This window comes from Diadema setosum, chromosome 21 (assembly GCF_964275005.1).
Source record: "Diadema setosum chromosome 21, eeDiaSeto1, whole genome shotgun sequence".
In the NCBI taxonomy this organism is placed as follows: domain Eukaryota; kingdom Metazoa; phylum Echinodermata; class Echinoidea; order Diadematoida; family Diadematidae; genus Diadema; species Diadema setosum.
Window position 1 is genome coordinate 20815157 of NC_092705.1, and position 16751 is coordinate 20831907.

At 40.0% G+C, this 16751-nt stretch overlaps 1 protein-coding gene across 1 annotated transcript; it reads right to left on the minus strand.

Moving 5' to 3' along the window:
* Positions 1-1827: 1827 nt before the first annotated feature.
* On the minus strand, positions 1828-6378 carry LOC140244614 (pseudouridine-5'-phosphatase-like). Its single transcript, XM_072324235.1, has 4 exons — positions 6226-6378; positions 4074-4292; positions 2955-3193; positions 1828-2316 (listed from the first exon to the last, which is right to left on the minus strand). Exons 1-4 carry the CDS (start codon positions 6284-6286, stop codon positions 2140-2142), a joined length of 696 nt encoding a protein of 231 aa, XP_072180336.1. The 5' UTR covers positions 6287-6378; the 3' UTR covers positions 1828-2139.
* Between the last annotated feature and the right edge of the window lie 10373 nt (positions 6379-16751).

The following is a 16751-nucleotide window of genomic DNA, read 5'->3' on the forward strand; positions in this document are numbered from 1 at the left end:
GCATGCAATGCATCAAAAGCGATCTATTCACAGTTTGCGTCTGAGTTTTCACTATGCGTTCTGGGCAATTTTTAAGTCTGCTCAATTCATGACGCAGAGAGGTGTTTGATGCACTGATCATATGGTGGCTCCATTTTATGGTTGCGTTTTACTGGTTGCGTTCTTGCGTAATCTAAAGCTACTTTTCAGCACGACGCAGGGAGAGAGGAAAACATCCAATGTAATTGTCGTCTCAAGCATTAGGACCGCAAATTTAAAATTCCTTTTTGATCAAATTTATAATGAGATTTCATGAGCAGTGAGCAGAAGATAACACAGCAAATTTCTGTATGCTGGCTACATGACAGATTGGCTACATCGCAAAACCGTACACTTTGTAGATACATTGTACACTTCAACAGCTGACCCAAAGAATTATTTGCCAGTAGTTCTATTGGATCGCCTTTACACATAATACAGGACAATTACTCTTGACATGACTGTTACTAATTTACCCTGTAAAGACATTATATAATAATGTACACAAGGAAGATATTAAAAAAGAAGATATTTCCACTTGAATATTCTAGCTTCATTGAGCAATTGTTCTGCACAAATATGATGAATTGATGAATTGAAAAATTAAAGACAGCTGATAAATAGAGTCTCTTCCAAACAACAATTGAGTTGCAGTATGAAAAGTATATAATCTTGACATTTTGCTTAAGTGTTGCTCACAAAAAATAAAAACAAAAATAAATAAATAAAACAAAATTCACAGGGAAATCATGCATGCAGTCTTTAACATGTAATACATGTAAAACATGAAAAATACAAGCTTCACACTTCATACCCTTAATTATGAAGACTGGATTCGCATGATGTCTAGATGCATCTGAATGTAAGGTACGCTGGGTGATTTTAAGTTCTGTGATTGTGCTAGTGCTATCTCCCAAGACAAAGAGGATAATCCCTAGGGGCTAGTGTTGGCCAATAGGAAAAAAGCGTGTAAATCGCCAAAACAAACAGTGGAGCTCGATTCAGCAGACGACATTTAACATAGAACCCAGCAACAGGAAATATGTCACAGTTTTGAGGTCAACTTCTCAACACCGACTGATTTCAAGTTCGGTTTTATTGCCGGTGCCAGTGCGAAATCACCCATTGTTTCTGTTGCATTTAATAATAATAATAATAATAATTGCATTTATATTTGAGGAAATACACATTAGAACAACCACCCCCTCTTTTGATGGAATGTGATTCTTGGTCTAAAACACATATGGAACTGTTGTAATTTGTGTGAACCATTCAAAGAGAGCATTAGCCGTTCTCATGCAATACAATGTGGTTACTTCTGTAGGACTGCATTTCTGTTTTGTGTTCATTACTGAGAATCTTTTTGACATCGCAACAAAATTTGAACAGTGATTGATAATATGAGGTAGGAGTCCACATGAGGAATATCATTTTCTATTCTTGCTATACATTTAAAAGTATTTTTCTGAAAATGTTTGCAGTTGCCACAACAAGTAGACAGATTGTGACTGGTTTAAAGTTTTATGATTATGTGACTTTGTGACTCTGGGCAAATGTCTCATAATCCTCATTTCAGTAGATATGTGCTCGTTGGCATATGTAGCCTTTTGTCAAGGCCCTCTCGCTGTAAGATGGCTATACTGGGTGAGCAAAGCAAGCCCAGCCGAGTGCAACAGCGCAAGGGCCTCTTAAGATCTGTTTCACATGTTATTATTCATGACACATAACCCCCACTGAATAGTCATATTAACATGCATCACTAACTACCCATGGAGGTCTGTGGCGTGCATTTTCAACAAGCAAATAGGGCTCAGGCAGATGTATGTAGATTGGTCAACTTTTGCTCCGGCAAATTGGGCAGCCAAAGTCGGCAATTCAAAGGGCTTACAAAAGGATGCAAAGCAGATCTCAAAAGGCCTTCGCACAACCCCACTCGGATGGGCTCTGTTCACCATACAGCGAGAGGGCCTTGACAAAAGGCTAGGGCATATGAGGCACACCAGTGGAAATGTCAAGTGGCACCTAATCCAAAGGAAAGGTACTTTGTACGACATGAATATATGTGTGCTACATGAAAGACCAACAATTACACAAAAGCTACATGGTAGCTGGAGTTAGCTGTCAGTATGGGGGAAGTCCCCACTCCTCTGGTACAAAGTCCTCCATACTGCGTAGAACTTGGTCTGCTGCAGCCGTTTCATCTTTGCCAATCAACCTCTCATCTGGTATCATCACCGCCCACATGTCGGCCGCCTTGGCTGCCAGAATGCCGTTAGGTGCGTCCTCAAAGACAAGAACCTGCGTAAGGCAATAGTTAAGCAAGCATTTGTGATTGATAAACCCTTTGTGCGTTTTGAGTGTCAACTGGTACAGAAAACCCTACAGCATTGTACACAATGTCAAAAGTCTTTGGCACAAAAAGGGTTATTCAGTAACCAAGGAATCAAAGGGCTGAGCCATGAAAGCCAAATAATACATCATTTGTGGAAATTACTCATATATGGTAGTATTCACCCTCATCTGCATCATGCTACACAAAGTTTTCATAATACAAAATCAACAGTGAACTCTGTCTGGACATGATGACATATTGTGAATTAGAACACTCACGATATCATACAGGTAATATGATCTACATTGTTGTTTCCTTTTAATATGCAGCAGCAAACATTTTTCTTTCCTCTGAGGCAATTACTGGTAGAAAATGTGACCAAGCATTTGATAAAATTAGAAATAAGTGAAGGAGTGCTTTTTATTCTAAATGCCATACTGATGTGGAAGTTTGGAGTTAAAGTCTTATACCTGCACACCACAGCACTCTTCCAGATGAAATTTGACAGAAATCAACTAGACTGGTACAAGTAGACTAGTATCTATGAAAAATAGCGACAGTGGTGCAAATAGCTGGCGGTAAACTGTGAGTCTTTTAGACATACATTGCTGGGAGATGACGGAGGGTTCTCTGTAAACCTGCTTGCTGCCACCTGGAAGATGTCCGGTGAAGGCTTTCCCTTCTTCACATCAGGGTCATCCCCTGAGCAGACAATGTGATGGAAGAGGCCAAAGAACTCCCTGTGATTGGTGGTCTTCAGCTTGAAGGATGGGGTGGAGGAACCGCTTGCCACGGCAATGGGAATGGAATGTTTGCGCAGGTGTTGGATCAGCTTATCAACGCCTGGATTGAATGAATAAAATCACAGTGATAATAACAGATGCAAGTGTGTAACTATGAGTTGGTACAGATATTTTCACTCATTTGTGGAAGGGTATTTGAAATTAAATCTCTCCTCCTTCCCCTAAATGAGAGTCTGCTGGCTTTTTCTTGCCAAGTTGGAAGCTAGTTGGTCATATGCAAAATCAACATGGGTGTTTCAAGAATCTTAAAGGAACTGGGTCCACCATATCTCTATCCAGAAACCTACGGTAAACCTGATGTCCAATTTGTTCTTAATTACAGTGTTATTGACACATAAACACACACAAAAAGACCCCCCCCCCCCAAAAAAAAAAAAGAAAAAAAAAAAAGAAAAAAAGAAAAATAGAAAAAAAAATGTGTATAAATGGCAATTTCTTTGATCACATAAATAGCAGTAGGCCTACAAGAGACTCCTATTATAATGAGCAAGTCCTTTATTGGGACTGGTAGTTTTCTTTTGCTTTATCAAAACTTTGTTATAGCCGGACATTGAAATAAATAAAGATTCAATCTTGCGACCCTGATTTTTTACTTCATTGTACCGGTATCGAGAATTTCATTATAACTGTGTTCATTTTAACAGGAGTGCACTGTATATTGGAAGTTTGGTGTGTCATGCCGAGTCAATAGAGAGATCCTCAGATATCATTTCTGGGCTATATTTCTAGCTGTGAAAGCATTTGTAATTGTCTACAAACCACACTTTTTCATTTGTTTGTTTGTTTATTTTTTTGTGTGGGTTTTTTTTTTTTTTTTTTTTACCACCGACAAGGAAGGAGGAGGAAAGTTGCAGTTTATCATAAAAAGTTGTTCAGGGCCCAATTGTACATATGCGAACAAGATGCTTGTTCTAACTTACCAGGGAGGAGTTTTGCTTCTGGCATGATGGTTGTCATGGTTTCCGTCGTCTCCTGTACCCACTGTTCTGGAGTCACTGGTAGGTCCAAAAGCTCAATGATCTTCTGTGCGGACTCGAGCGTCTTTCGTCCCATGAGCTGCAGCTTGATCTCGAATGTGAAGGTCTTGCCATATTTGGCGCAGCACTTGCCATAGACCACCGAGTAGAGCCTCTCTGTGTCTGTCAGTAAGGAAGATTGAATGTCATAATAAGTTATGGAGGATGCCTTTGATGTGACTGTCAGACATACACTGTCACGGATGTGCTAGGTAGCTGCCGTGAGTTTTGTACATCGTGCGTGCTGCGCTGTCTGCTCCCTGGGCAACGCAGTTATCGCGGAGAAAGTAGCTGCGATATCGAGAAGTAGATAAGTGTCAAAATGGTGAAAATTTCATTTCTACTGGACTTGAATCTCACTCAGATGCCAGTATTTAGGTTACTGAATAACTAGGGTGAGTTTGTGCATGTTTGGAGGTCATTTGACAAACAGGTGCGAAAGTACACTAGCGCCCGGTACTATACTAAGCAAAGTCCAATTCTGGATATGATGCTAAGGATAAAACTTGAGCATTGGGATGCCGGTGGATGGTTGTGCAAATGCTGATGTATTACAGGGTGCGAGTAAAAAACTCCAGTGTGGAGCTAGCCTGCAGAGTCAAGAGATGCGAGTCCTGAAGATGCCCAAACTAATACAATGCAAACTGCGGTTCGAAATTACTATGATGGCAAAACCGTTTATTTATAGGTGAACAGAGTCCATATTCACAGAGTTCAAGTAGCAGTGTCTCTCGAGGCCGACAGCGGCAAACCACGGAACAGTCGAGCTGACCAGGGAGGTGTATGGAAGCAGGAGCCCGTCAAAAACACGGATATACGTCGTGTAGTAAATCGAATTGCTACGCGACGTAAATAATTACGTCGTGTCGCAATTCGAATTGCTACGCGACGTAATTATTTGCGTCGCGTAACAATTCGAATTACTACACGACGTAATTCCGAATTACTGCTCAACGGATTAACGTCACGACATTAAATGAATTAGTGTCGTGTTGCAATTCCCAATGCTACACAACGTAAATAATTACGTTGCGTAGTAATTCCAATTACGACGCGACGCAAATAATTACGTTGTGTTGTAAATAATTACAACACGACGTAATTCCGAATTACTGCTCAACGACTAACGCAGCGAATTAAGGTAGCGACGTTAATTCAACCAATGGGATCGTTCGTAAGCGGGTGAAAAACCCAGGAGGAGTACGAAGCGCATGCAATCCGGTGAAAACCGAAGCTGGCTATACAGCAGGGAGGTGGAAGTTCCTTTCCACCTCCCTGCTATACGGCGAGCCATGCGCATTTCGTTTACAGTACAATCCTATGAAATGTTTAAAACCTAAATTATAGGGCCTACATTGTATCAGAAAATATGTATTCAAGCCATATCCGCTAACCAAATACTGACAAACATGCTGTAGGAAATGAGTGTCTAGCCCTTTGGCACGTGCACCGTGATGCATCACTGAGCAAATAACGAACGATCCCATTGGTTGATTTAACGTCGCTACGTTAATTCGCTGCGTTAGTCGTTGAGTAGTAATTCGGAATTACTTCGCGTTGTAATTATTTACAACACAACGTAATTATTTGCGTCGCGTCGTAATTGGAATTACTACGCGACGTAATTATTTACGTTGTGTAGCATTAGGAATTGCAACACGACACTAATTCATTTAATGTTGTGACGTTAAGTCGTTGAGCAGTAATTCGGAATTACGTCGCGTAGCAGTTCGATTTACTACGCGACGTAAATAATTACGTCGCGTAGTAATTCGAATTACGACGCGTAGTAATTCGAATAGCGACACGACGTAATTATTTACGTCGCGTAGCAATTCGAATTACTACGCGACGTATATCCGTGTTTTTGACGGGCTCCTGCTTCCATAGAGGTGACACCTCCCTGAGCCGACCGACCGAACCACACGCAGCCCGCTGCGCTGGTCTGGCGTGTTTTTGGTGGCTCGACGTACATCTACTCCATGTACGTGAGTATAGATTATGCCTCTGTGAAGGTTCATCGCTGTTATTCATAAAATTGAATGAATTAACTCACCGATCAACAATCCATCCATGTCGAAAATAACATGGCTAATACGTGCCCTGGGAGATGACATGATTTTGATGAATGAAAATACAGCTCTAGTCGTCCAAGCCACGCCGGTTCGTCCCGCTGTGCTGTGGGCCCCCTGTGATGGGGCGACTTGTCCGGTACAGTATACGATACTATTACGGTCAGGGAGGTGAGGGTGTCTCACCTCCCTGCTCCGATCGACGGCACGTGTACGTACGGAACGGTACGCCAATCCACAGCTGTGGTGTGCTGGGTGGGTGGATATGCTGTCGGATCGGATCTACGAGGTGCTGACACGTGCACAACCAAGGTCACAGGAGTGTATCACCGTTCGTTCGGATCCTTATCATCAGCCGAGACGTTGCTCGGATGCCCGCTGGAAGAAGTTGGAAGCGTATTTTATACAGACGCTTTCAAGAAAGAACTTATATGTCGTCAAGCTAAAGTATTTATTCCATGATATACATATTCTTGAGGTCCATCTAAGAGGTGGAGGCTATAACCCATGATGCAACAACAAAAATAGATTACAGACAAGGGCGCCGGAAGCGGGGGGGGGGGGGGGGGGGGGCAGGGGTGGCACTTGCCCCCCCAAACAAAATGTTGGGGGGGCAAAACGAGTTTTTGCCCCCCAAAGTGCCCCCTGTAACAAATAATTAATCACTGATTTAAAGACCAAAATGAACAATAAAGGCATATTTCTTGTCTAAATGTTGTAATTTCATAACTGAAAATGCACAAAATTTTCGCCCCTAACGGGGCGAAAATAATATACTAACAACTTACATTATTGTATATATACACTAATAGTAACTTATGAGTAAATTTAGTGTATAGATGGTAGCCTCGTGTCCTCGAGTGTGCCCGCTGAAACATACCTTTATAGTAAACCTTACATTTTTCATTTTCTTCTTTGCTTTCTAGTAGTATAAGAATATTTTTAATTGTTCGAACGATGCGATCACGTTTAAGCTTTTAATGAGTACATTTCAGATAAATTGAAAAGTGAAAGTGGCTCGCTCTATAAAAGCGACTTTTATACTCTGTTTTTACAAAAAGTCCCTACCGTGGGAGGGGGTATCCCCCTCCCACACCCTCCCCGCTCGGTCGCTTCGCTCCCTCAACGAGGATCTCACACCATCACATAATATACCCCCGTATGTTAAGATCATGGTCCTTCCAACTGATTTTTTTTCAATATGTTAATTCCCTAAAAATTTGCTTTTAAATGTTCTGTAAAGGCGAATTTTATACTCTGTTTTTACAAAAAGTCCCTACCGTGGGAGGGGGTATCCCCCCTCCCACACCCTCTCCCCGCTCGGTCGCTTCGCTCCCTCGCCGAGGATCTCGCACCAGCACATTATTAATGTACTCCCGTATGTTATGATCATAGTCCTGCCAACTGATTTTTTCAATATGTTAATTCCGTGGAAATTTGCTTTAATTTCTCTATAAACGCGACTTTTATACTCTGTTTTTACAAAAAGTCCCCACCGTGGGAGGGGGTATCCCCCCTCCCACACCCTCCCCCCGCTCGGTCGCTTCGCTCCCTCACCGAGGATCTCACACCATCACATTATTATGTACTCCCGTATGTAATGATCACAGTCCTTCGCACTGATTATTTTCACTATGTTAAATTCCTTAGAAATTTGGTCTATAAACGCGACTTTTGTACCCTGTTTTACAAAAGCTCCCTACAGTGGTGGTTGTGGTGGTGGTGGGGGGGGGGGGGGTAATCCCCCTTTCCACACCCCCCCCCCCCCCGCTCACTCGCTTCGCTCACGCGCCGAGGATCTCACATCGTCACAATGTGCCCCCGTTGAGATTTTGCCCCCCCCCCCAAAACCAGAAGTGTTCCGGCGCGCTTGATTACAGAAGTTTTGGTCATGGAGATCTCCCATCGTCACCTTTAGAAATATTGCGTCATTTTATGTAGTCTACAATATTATCGTGTTTTTGTTTTTGTTGTTGTTGTTGTTGTTTTTTTTTTTGGGGGGGGGAGGGGTATGGGGTGGTAGGGGAGACCTAGATGGATTTGGGGACAGGTAACTATTTCCCCCACATTTCAAAAGTAATTTGATATGAAAAAAAAAAATCATGAAGGTCATTATATTTCACTTTATTTATTTTAAGCTAACTTGATACTTCTTCCTCTTCTTCAATCTTCCTTCTTCTTCTTCTTCTTCTTCTTCTTCTTCTTCTTCTTCTTCTTCTTCTTTGTCATGGTTATTACTGTATTAGGAAATTTGGTTTTTGGATGAATGCATGGGCATGTTTTGGCTTGCGTGCGCCAAAGTCGTTGACCAAACTCCCAGACGACACGAATAGCTTACACAAGACTCAAAAGATTCCCTTTTCAGATGTTAGGCCTCAGGGGAATCCCGTTATTAATCGTCGGTTCCGAGTGATTTTCTCGTTATATCCGGATTCTCGTATATCCGAACGCCGTAGAATGTGCACCTTACGTGAACATGCTCTGTTAAAATTGAGTAATATGCAGTAAATAATAATGACGACATCATATTCATATTAGTCTGAAAAGAAAGAGTAAAATATTACGTGTTCAACGGTACAATATTAATATTTTGATCGAAATCGGATGAAAAATAAGAAAGTTAACACAGACATTTTGAAGTTTCCCTAATTTTTGAGGAAGCAGTTCTTGAACGGTCAACATGAATATGCAAATGGCAAAGTGAGCATGTATACTCTCACAACTTACCATAATTTTTTTTTTCTTATAGAAAAGCGAGAAAAATACATAATATTCAGAGAAACCGAATTACTAACCCGCGGTATCTCAGCTCTTGTCCCGCGTGTGCGACATCACTGTGTTCACATAGGCCTAAGCCTATATAATTATAAACTGCTGATACTAGGGATCGTATAACAGTTTTGGTTGCGACCTAATTTCAGGTTTCTAACATTTTTTTGGTGAGAGTGAGAAACCTCTTATAAAATATGAAAGAGCATGTAATTCCATGAGGAATTCAACATTTGATGAAAATTGGTTTTGAAATGGCCGAGTAAAGAGCGATTCTTATAAAGTGTGCATGGGACCCACACCTTTTTACGATCGCTTTGTTTACTTTGTTTCTTGGAATGTTTCAGTCATTCCAAACCCGATTTTCATCAAATAAACATTGAATTCCTCTTAGAATGGTATAATGCTCTGTACTATTTCGTAAGTGTTTTCTTGGTATCTCGCAAAAAGTTAAAAGCCCAATTCTCATCTCCACCAATACTGTACAATCCCTTTAAGGACGTGGGGAGGGGTGGGATGGGTAGCCCCCTCCCACACAACATAACTTTTGCATAAACTGACATAGAACGATCTGATGCACATTGCCTTGTGCTTTAGTTATTCGGAAAATTGTCAATGCCCAAAATGTGCGGAGTTCTAACTCTTGAACCGAGCGGGGGAAAGATGCGAAGAGATGAACTTTTAATTGAAGTGACAGATATAGGCCTATACGATGCACACTTTTAGATGAAATATTCTGAAATTTGTCAATCCACCAAAGAATGCACTAAGTGTATAAAAGGGGACTTAAGACAGTGTGGGAGGAGTATATTATTATGGCCCTTCCACGGGAGGGAGATTTTGCATTTTCTATAATCCAACAATCTGTTGCACAAAAGGTGAAATAATTATTTATACAGTGTTCTATCACAAATAGCAAGAAAATCATCCTCATTTCGGGAATCGGAGACAAACCTGACATGTCTACAGTGTACCATCCATATAAGTCGAAATGGTTGTTGCGAGACAGATCCATTGAAACTGGCTGATATAACATTTAATCAGTTTTGCTTTGTTTTGTTTTTTTGTTTTGGTCAATCGGTATAGTGAACTAGTAGCCAAACTCTCTTCTATAGAAACCAGAGTCGCACCTGGGGATAATTATTGTCAATCAGTCACTCCACTTACTCCAGGTACCTTCACTTTTGTGAATGTAGAAGAAAATTTTGTTATGAGCTAGGAGTTCAGTCAATTCGGATTGACAAGTCAATCGGCTTAGACGGCATCAGCGCCCTCCTTCTCAAACTGGCTGCACCTCTTGTTAGCAAACCGCTTACTGACCTTTTTAATCGTTCCCTCGGATCTGGGGTAATTCCCCAAGAAGATATGTAGCCACCGTCACCCCCATTTATTCACAAAGGAGGGGATAAGGACAGTGTAGATAACTATCGTCCTATTTCAATTATTCCAACAATAATGAAGGTGCTGGAGAAAGCTGTTCACACTCGGTTGTATGATTATCTGGCTGACCTTGACCTATAGTGCTAACACCACAGCAATCAGGTTTTAGGAAAGGGTACTCAACTAATACAGGTTTAACTTACGTCAGTGATTATGTATTCAGGAATATGGACAGCGGAAAAATGACAGGTTTGGTATTCTTAGACATACGGAAGGCTTTCGACTCTTGGATCATGGTCTGTTATTACATAAACTACGTACATAATATTATCGTATAATATAATTGTGATAACGCACTATCATGGTTTAAATCATGATTATTTGATAGGTCGGAAACAAAGTACAACGATCCAAGGGAAAAGATCTGATACACTTGCTCTCAAATCAGGAGTACCGCAGGGTTCTATTTTAGGACCCCTGCTCTTCACTCTTTTTGTTAATGACCTGCCCTCTGTTGTCAAACACAGTAAAATCATTCTGTATGCAGATGACACTGCAATAAGCCAGTTCGGAGTTCCACTTTGCGCATGAGCAGAAACAAGGTCATTCGGACCAACATGCATGTTGGTTTTTAAATTCACTCGGATAAGCATCTGTGATGTAATGATTATTCATGTAATCCTTATAAATGCCGCTTGCCAGCACATCCACCTGACAGCAAAAGTGGTATTTGGCAATATCAATAAAAAGAGATTGTCAATACATCCAATGCAAAATAATGAAATGGATGCTTTCTCAAGTGTATTGACATCATTCTGCTCATCTGGTCTTCGCAAGTTTATTCTTTGTTTGAACAGGATTGATGAATCCATAAATTGTTACGTAAAACTTCTATGCATTATGTCAGGTGTATGAAAACGAGAAAAGTGCCCCTAACCAACTGAGAAAAAAGAAGGTCATTCGTACCAATGTGCCTATGAGCTAACTCCGAACTGGCTTATTATGTATAGTGCTTCGAGTCCAAAAGAGAGACTGTATATTGAATGATGATCTACGGCGAGTATAGAGTTATGGTTAAACTCAAATTGTTTAACACTCAACACCGAAAAAAAAAAAAATAGTCGGCACCCCACAGAGAGTAAACGGTATCAGAGAAGCTAGTATTGATAGAACATGTGAAGAATTAAGGTAAAATATAAATCTTGGTGTTTGGTTGGACCAACACTTGACCTGGAATGAACATATTGCCCACATTAGGTATCTGCCAAAATTGCTCCCAGGCTAGCGTTGCTCCGTATAGTGTGTATAAGAAAGTACATGTACTTGACTGTAGAGAGCGCTAAGCTATATATATTAGCGAATGCTCTGATATTACCTTATTGTGACTACTATTCAAGTGTGTGGACAAACTCAAGCCAAAAGAGTAAAGGATATTCTCATCAAGCAACACAAACAAATGGCAAGAAAAGTCTTGCAGACAAACACTCGCACCTCAAAACAATGTAGATCAGGATTCTATTCATTTATTAAAAGACAGCTTAAAGATATGTTGTTAACTCAATATGTATCTGAATTTTAGAGCATGTTGCTATTTATTTGTTTTATTTTTTCACTTCAATAGTTAAAGTAAGGGCTCCGAACTGATATATACACAACAAGCATTAACATTAACACGTATATTCACAACACATTTCCACGCAAACACCCCACATCTTGCACAATGCACAATGCACCACTGCACTTTTTCCCCTCATTCTTCCCTCCTGTCTCCTTATCGCCACTCAGTGAGTGGTGACTTATGTTATATTCTTACAATGTTGTATTGTTAAGACAATCATTTCTGAGGCCATTGTCCTCCTCAAGCGCTTGCTTGTGACGATGGTCTCCTGAATTTCTGCACATCAAGAATTGCCTAATTTGTCTTCGAACAAGAAATATACTGTAACTTATGTTTGCATAATGTATGCACAAAATAGTTTATTTTCACTTTGAATTGTATCAGGGGAAAGTGAATATTTGAATTAATCCTTTATTTACTTTAATTATCAGATTCAACTTATACTGTGCTCAATTTGTTTGTTCAATTGACTTTGTACTTCATGTATGTATGAAAAAGAAATTCAGAACTAAAATCAGAATCAGAAATCAGAAATGTTCACACGTTTAAAATGGATAGATATATGGAGAAGAGATGGCAATTTCAGAAAGGTAAACTTTTTAATATGTATGACATTTTGAATGATTCTACCCCTGTATATCTGCAGAGGTTACGAACAGCACCCATCTGCAGAGTATGTTTATACATCTGCCATGAGTGTACATCGATACAGTATAACAAGGATGCTCAAAGTAGAGGTTTATTGTGCCCAAAGTAAAAACTGAAAGTGGCAGAAAGGCATTTTCTTTTGATGGTGCAATACTTTAGAAGAGTTTTCCTGAAGTGAGAAATGCTCAAACGAAGCAAATATTCTGTATACTCAATTTCTAAACAGTCTGCAACATTAAGATACTGTATTGGTGATTATACATATTTGGTATTTTTGTATATATATATATTTCCCATAAGCTACGTTGTTTTGGTGATAGTATATTCTCTTGAAGATCTTGCAAAAAAAAAATGCATTTTTTCCCCAGAGCTCCTTCATTTTTCGAGCGTTTGACCTGAAGTTACACACCATGTGATTACGATATAGTGCAGACCCACTTTTTGTAGTTGTCGGATTCGGATGGTATGAGTTGTCGTGGTGACAGGTTTTGTTTTTATTTTTCTTTTCTTTTTCTTTTTTTGAAGGTCATTCAAATTTGCCAGTAAATGAGTTATGTATAAATGTCATTTTTGTTGTAATTGTTATACCTTGCATATGCAGGGCCCCCTGGAAAACAGTAACTTCAATGGGGCCACCCTGTATAAATAAAACGATATAATCAGGGAGGTGGGTCCCTGATATAATAATAACAAAAATAATAATAATAGTAATGATAATAATGATAATAATAATAATAATAATAATAATAATAATAATAATAATAATAACAACAATAATAATGATTATGATAATAAATAGTAATAATAATAATAATAATAATAATAATAATAATAATAATAATGTAATAATAATAATAATAATAATGATGATAATATTAATAATAATAATAATAATAATGATAATAATAATAATAATAATAATGATAATAATAATGTGTGCCCCCCCCCCCCCCCCGTCCTCCCGGGACTGATGCCCCTGCACATACGAGGGAGTTGTAATGGCATTAGAATTCAAATGAAAATCTCCTATAAGCACTCATTGATGGAATTTGGGAGCTGTCGATCCCCAAAGACTTTTAGTTTGCGGTAGGAACCTATATACTAAATACAGACCAAGGAGAGAAAAGGTTAATTACAAGGAAAACTCCCCATCCCAATTAAAGGAACTTCTAAGGATTGCACTCTTCTTTTTATTAAAGTGAAGTGTCAGATCTGGTGCACACTTTTGATGAAACATTGGGAAATCTGTTTTGATCTATTCGAGGCCCAAAAAAGCGGAACGGTGGATTTTCAGTATCTTGCGTTCTAAAAGTGATATTTTTTTTACATCATTAGAAAGAGCATCTTCCGCAGAAGACAATGATACCAAAATCATTAAATTGGGTTCAGTACTTTTTATTCTACGCCAATTTATTTCTGTTGATGCAGTCATTTTAAAATTTCGCTGGATTTTTGCGACGTATACATTGTATGAGCGAACGGGTGCGACACGCATTCCATACGGTGAATTGTGTAAAACCCCTGAAAACGTGCCAAGTCAGTTTTCCTCATACAAACGGACTTCGCTGCAGAGAGCTCCAGTTCCCTCAATTGTTTCTGTTGTCTCCTTCTCGCTTTAGGCATAGCATGCATATAACAATGAACTTATGACGATGCGCTGACAATAAGGAGAAAACATCAAGAAAATATGGTAAATCCGTAAACAGTAACATTATGCCAAAAGTGATTGCCTGAAATTTAGTCCTAAAGTCAAAAAAATTCAGCTTTATTTTGAATATTCAAAGTAACTTTTCATTCGATCAATAATATTTAGCCATGTGATTTAGGCAGCTGTCCTGAAAGAACATGGTTTTTCCGGCAAATTGCATGACCTCAAAGATTATCATTATTACGAATTTGCGCTAAGATGTTCACAATCTTATTTTTGTTATCTAGCAAGTCTATTAGCTTTTGATAAACTTGCATACAATCTTCAAATTCAAACTTGGTTGGCGAAATCCGATTTTGGTGCACTTTGGCATAATGTGGCATGGTTCGATGCGGCATCTGAGAGCGTGACACTATGCTCTTTTATTTCAAATAATCCGTGGCCTTCCCATGCAAACACAATGCACGGGAGGCCCGGGTATATAGGCCTACAATAACAATGTTGCAGTCACAAGTTTACACAAAGGGTGTCGAATACTCGTATTGGAGCATTGAACGCCCGACGGGGGGGGGGGGGGGGGGGTATACTCACCCCATATTTTGTTAGGTACTGTATAACTAGTACGTGCCGCGGCAAGAAAAAAAAAATGCAGGGCTCCGAAACGGAAGCGGTCGAACGTGAAAATGAGGGTCTCCGGAACGAGTTTGAGCCGTTTTGAGCGTAGCCTTTTGTCAAGGCCCTCTCGCTGTAATGGGCGAGCGAAGCGAGCCCAGCCGAGCGCGCCAGCCACTCAGCTGGGCTCTCTTTACCATACAGCGAGAGGGCCTTGACAAAAGGCTACACTCAGCTGGGCTCTCTTTCCCATACAGCGAGAGGGCCTTGACCAAAGGCTATTTTGAGCGTGAAAATGAGGCCTCCAGAGCGAGCTAGCAGCCCTTTTGACCCAGTTTGAGCGTTAAAATGCTGCTCTAAATTGCGTCTATACGCGCTGGCGATCTATAGTCCTGCGTTCGGGATTGGATAGTCATCGGAACGGCAAGCTTCGCCATCATATTTATGTAAAATGGCGAATTTTGAAAATGGTGGTCTTTGGAACGGCAGAATTTGCTCAAAAAAAAAAAAAAAAAAAGTAGAATGGTGATGCTCCGGAACGGATTTTGGGAAAACTTGTGCAAATGACATCCTCAGGAACGAAAATCGAGGGCCGAAAATAAAGGTCTTTCGCGCGGTGGCGTCCCCAATATGCATGCAAGTACCCCCGCCCCCCCCCCCCTCCTGCATCATCGGGATTGCACGGTGTTTGAACTGGGGGGGGGGGGGGGGCACGCCGCACGCACACACACACACACACACACACACACATTCACACACAAACACACCTACGCACACAGACACACGCACACAGACACACACACACACACACTGTTTTTTCCTGTCCGCCGCCAGCATTTAGGCCTAGTCGTGGAAGTCCCCAAAAGGTGATGAGCGAAGGGGGGGGGGGGGGGGGAATCCGACACTTTAATTTTACCGACCTCTAATATTGACTTTTCACACGTTTCAAGGGGTTTCATACTGGCCCGCCCAATGTGAAACGCGTGTCACACCCAAAAATAGTATTCGCTCATCTAGTCATACGTCTAAAAAATCCAGCGAAATTTGACAATGACTGACTTTACAGAATTTGGCGTAGAATAAAAAGTTCGGAACCAAATTTAATGATTTTGGTATCATTGTCTTCTGCGGAAGATGCTCTTTCTAATGATGTCAAAAAATACATCACTTTTAGAACGCAAGATACTGAAAAATCCACCGTTCCGTTTTTCTTTTTTTTTTAAATTTTACGCATCCGGTAGAGGCATACTATTTAACGACCGAACGGGGATCGAGAGTGTGAGAGTTATATATATATATATATACATATATATATATATATATATATATATATATATATATATATATATATATATATAATATATATATCATATTATATAAAACTCATCTCTGGAAATATGGGGGAGGGGGCAATGTTTTTCCCCGCTCTAACAATTTCATGGGGGGGGGGGATAAAATAAAAATAAAAACGTACTTAACGCAATGTATAGATGGAGGCCACTGTCATATTGGTAAAATTCAAAATCTTGTTCCTCGATTTATTTCACGTTGTCATACTAGGCCTATTCGAAATTACCATGAATATTGTCCTAATTTTTGTAGGAGTTCGATGCTGAAAGAAAGGCATTTTCCGTCACAAAGGAAAACAATAGGTCTTATGATTCCCATCGCGTATACTTTACTTCACAATGAATCATCGTTATTTTGCTGCGTTTATTCTTCTTTTTCGAAATTTCAACAGGGCGTTTTAAAGCGACCATCCAAGGTAAATCGTACAATACATTCACAGTAGATAAAACGAAAAAACAAAACCTGCAAAAATTGAATCGCTAAGT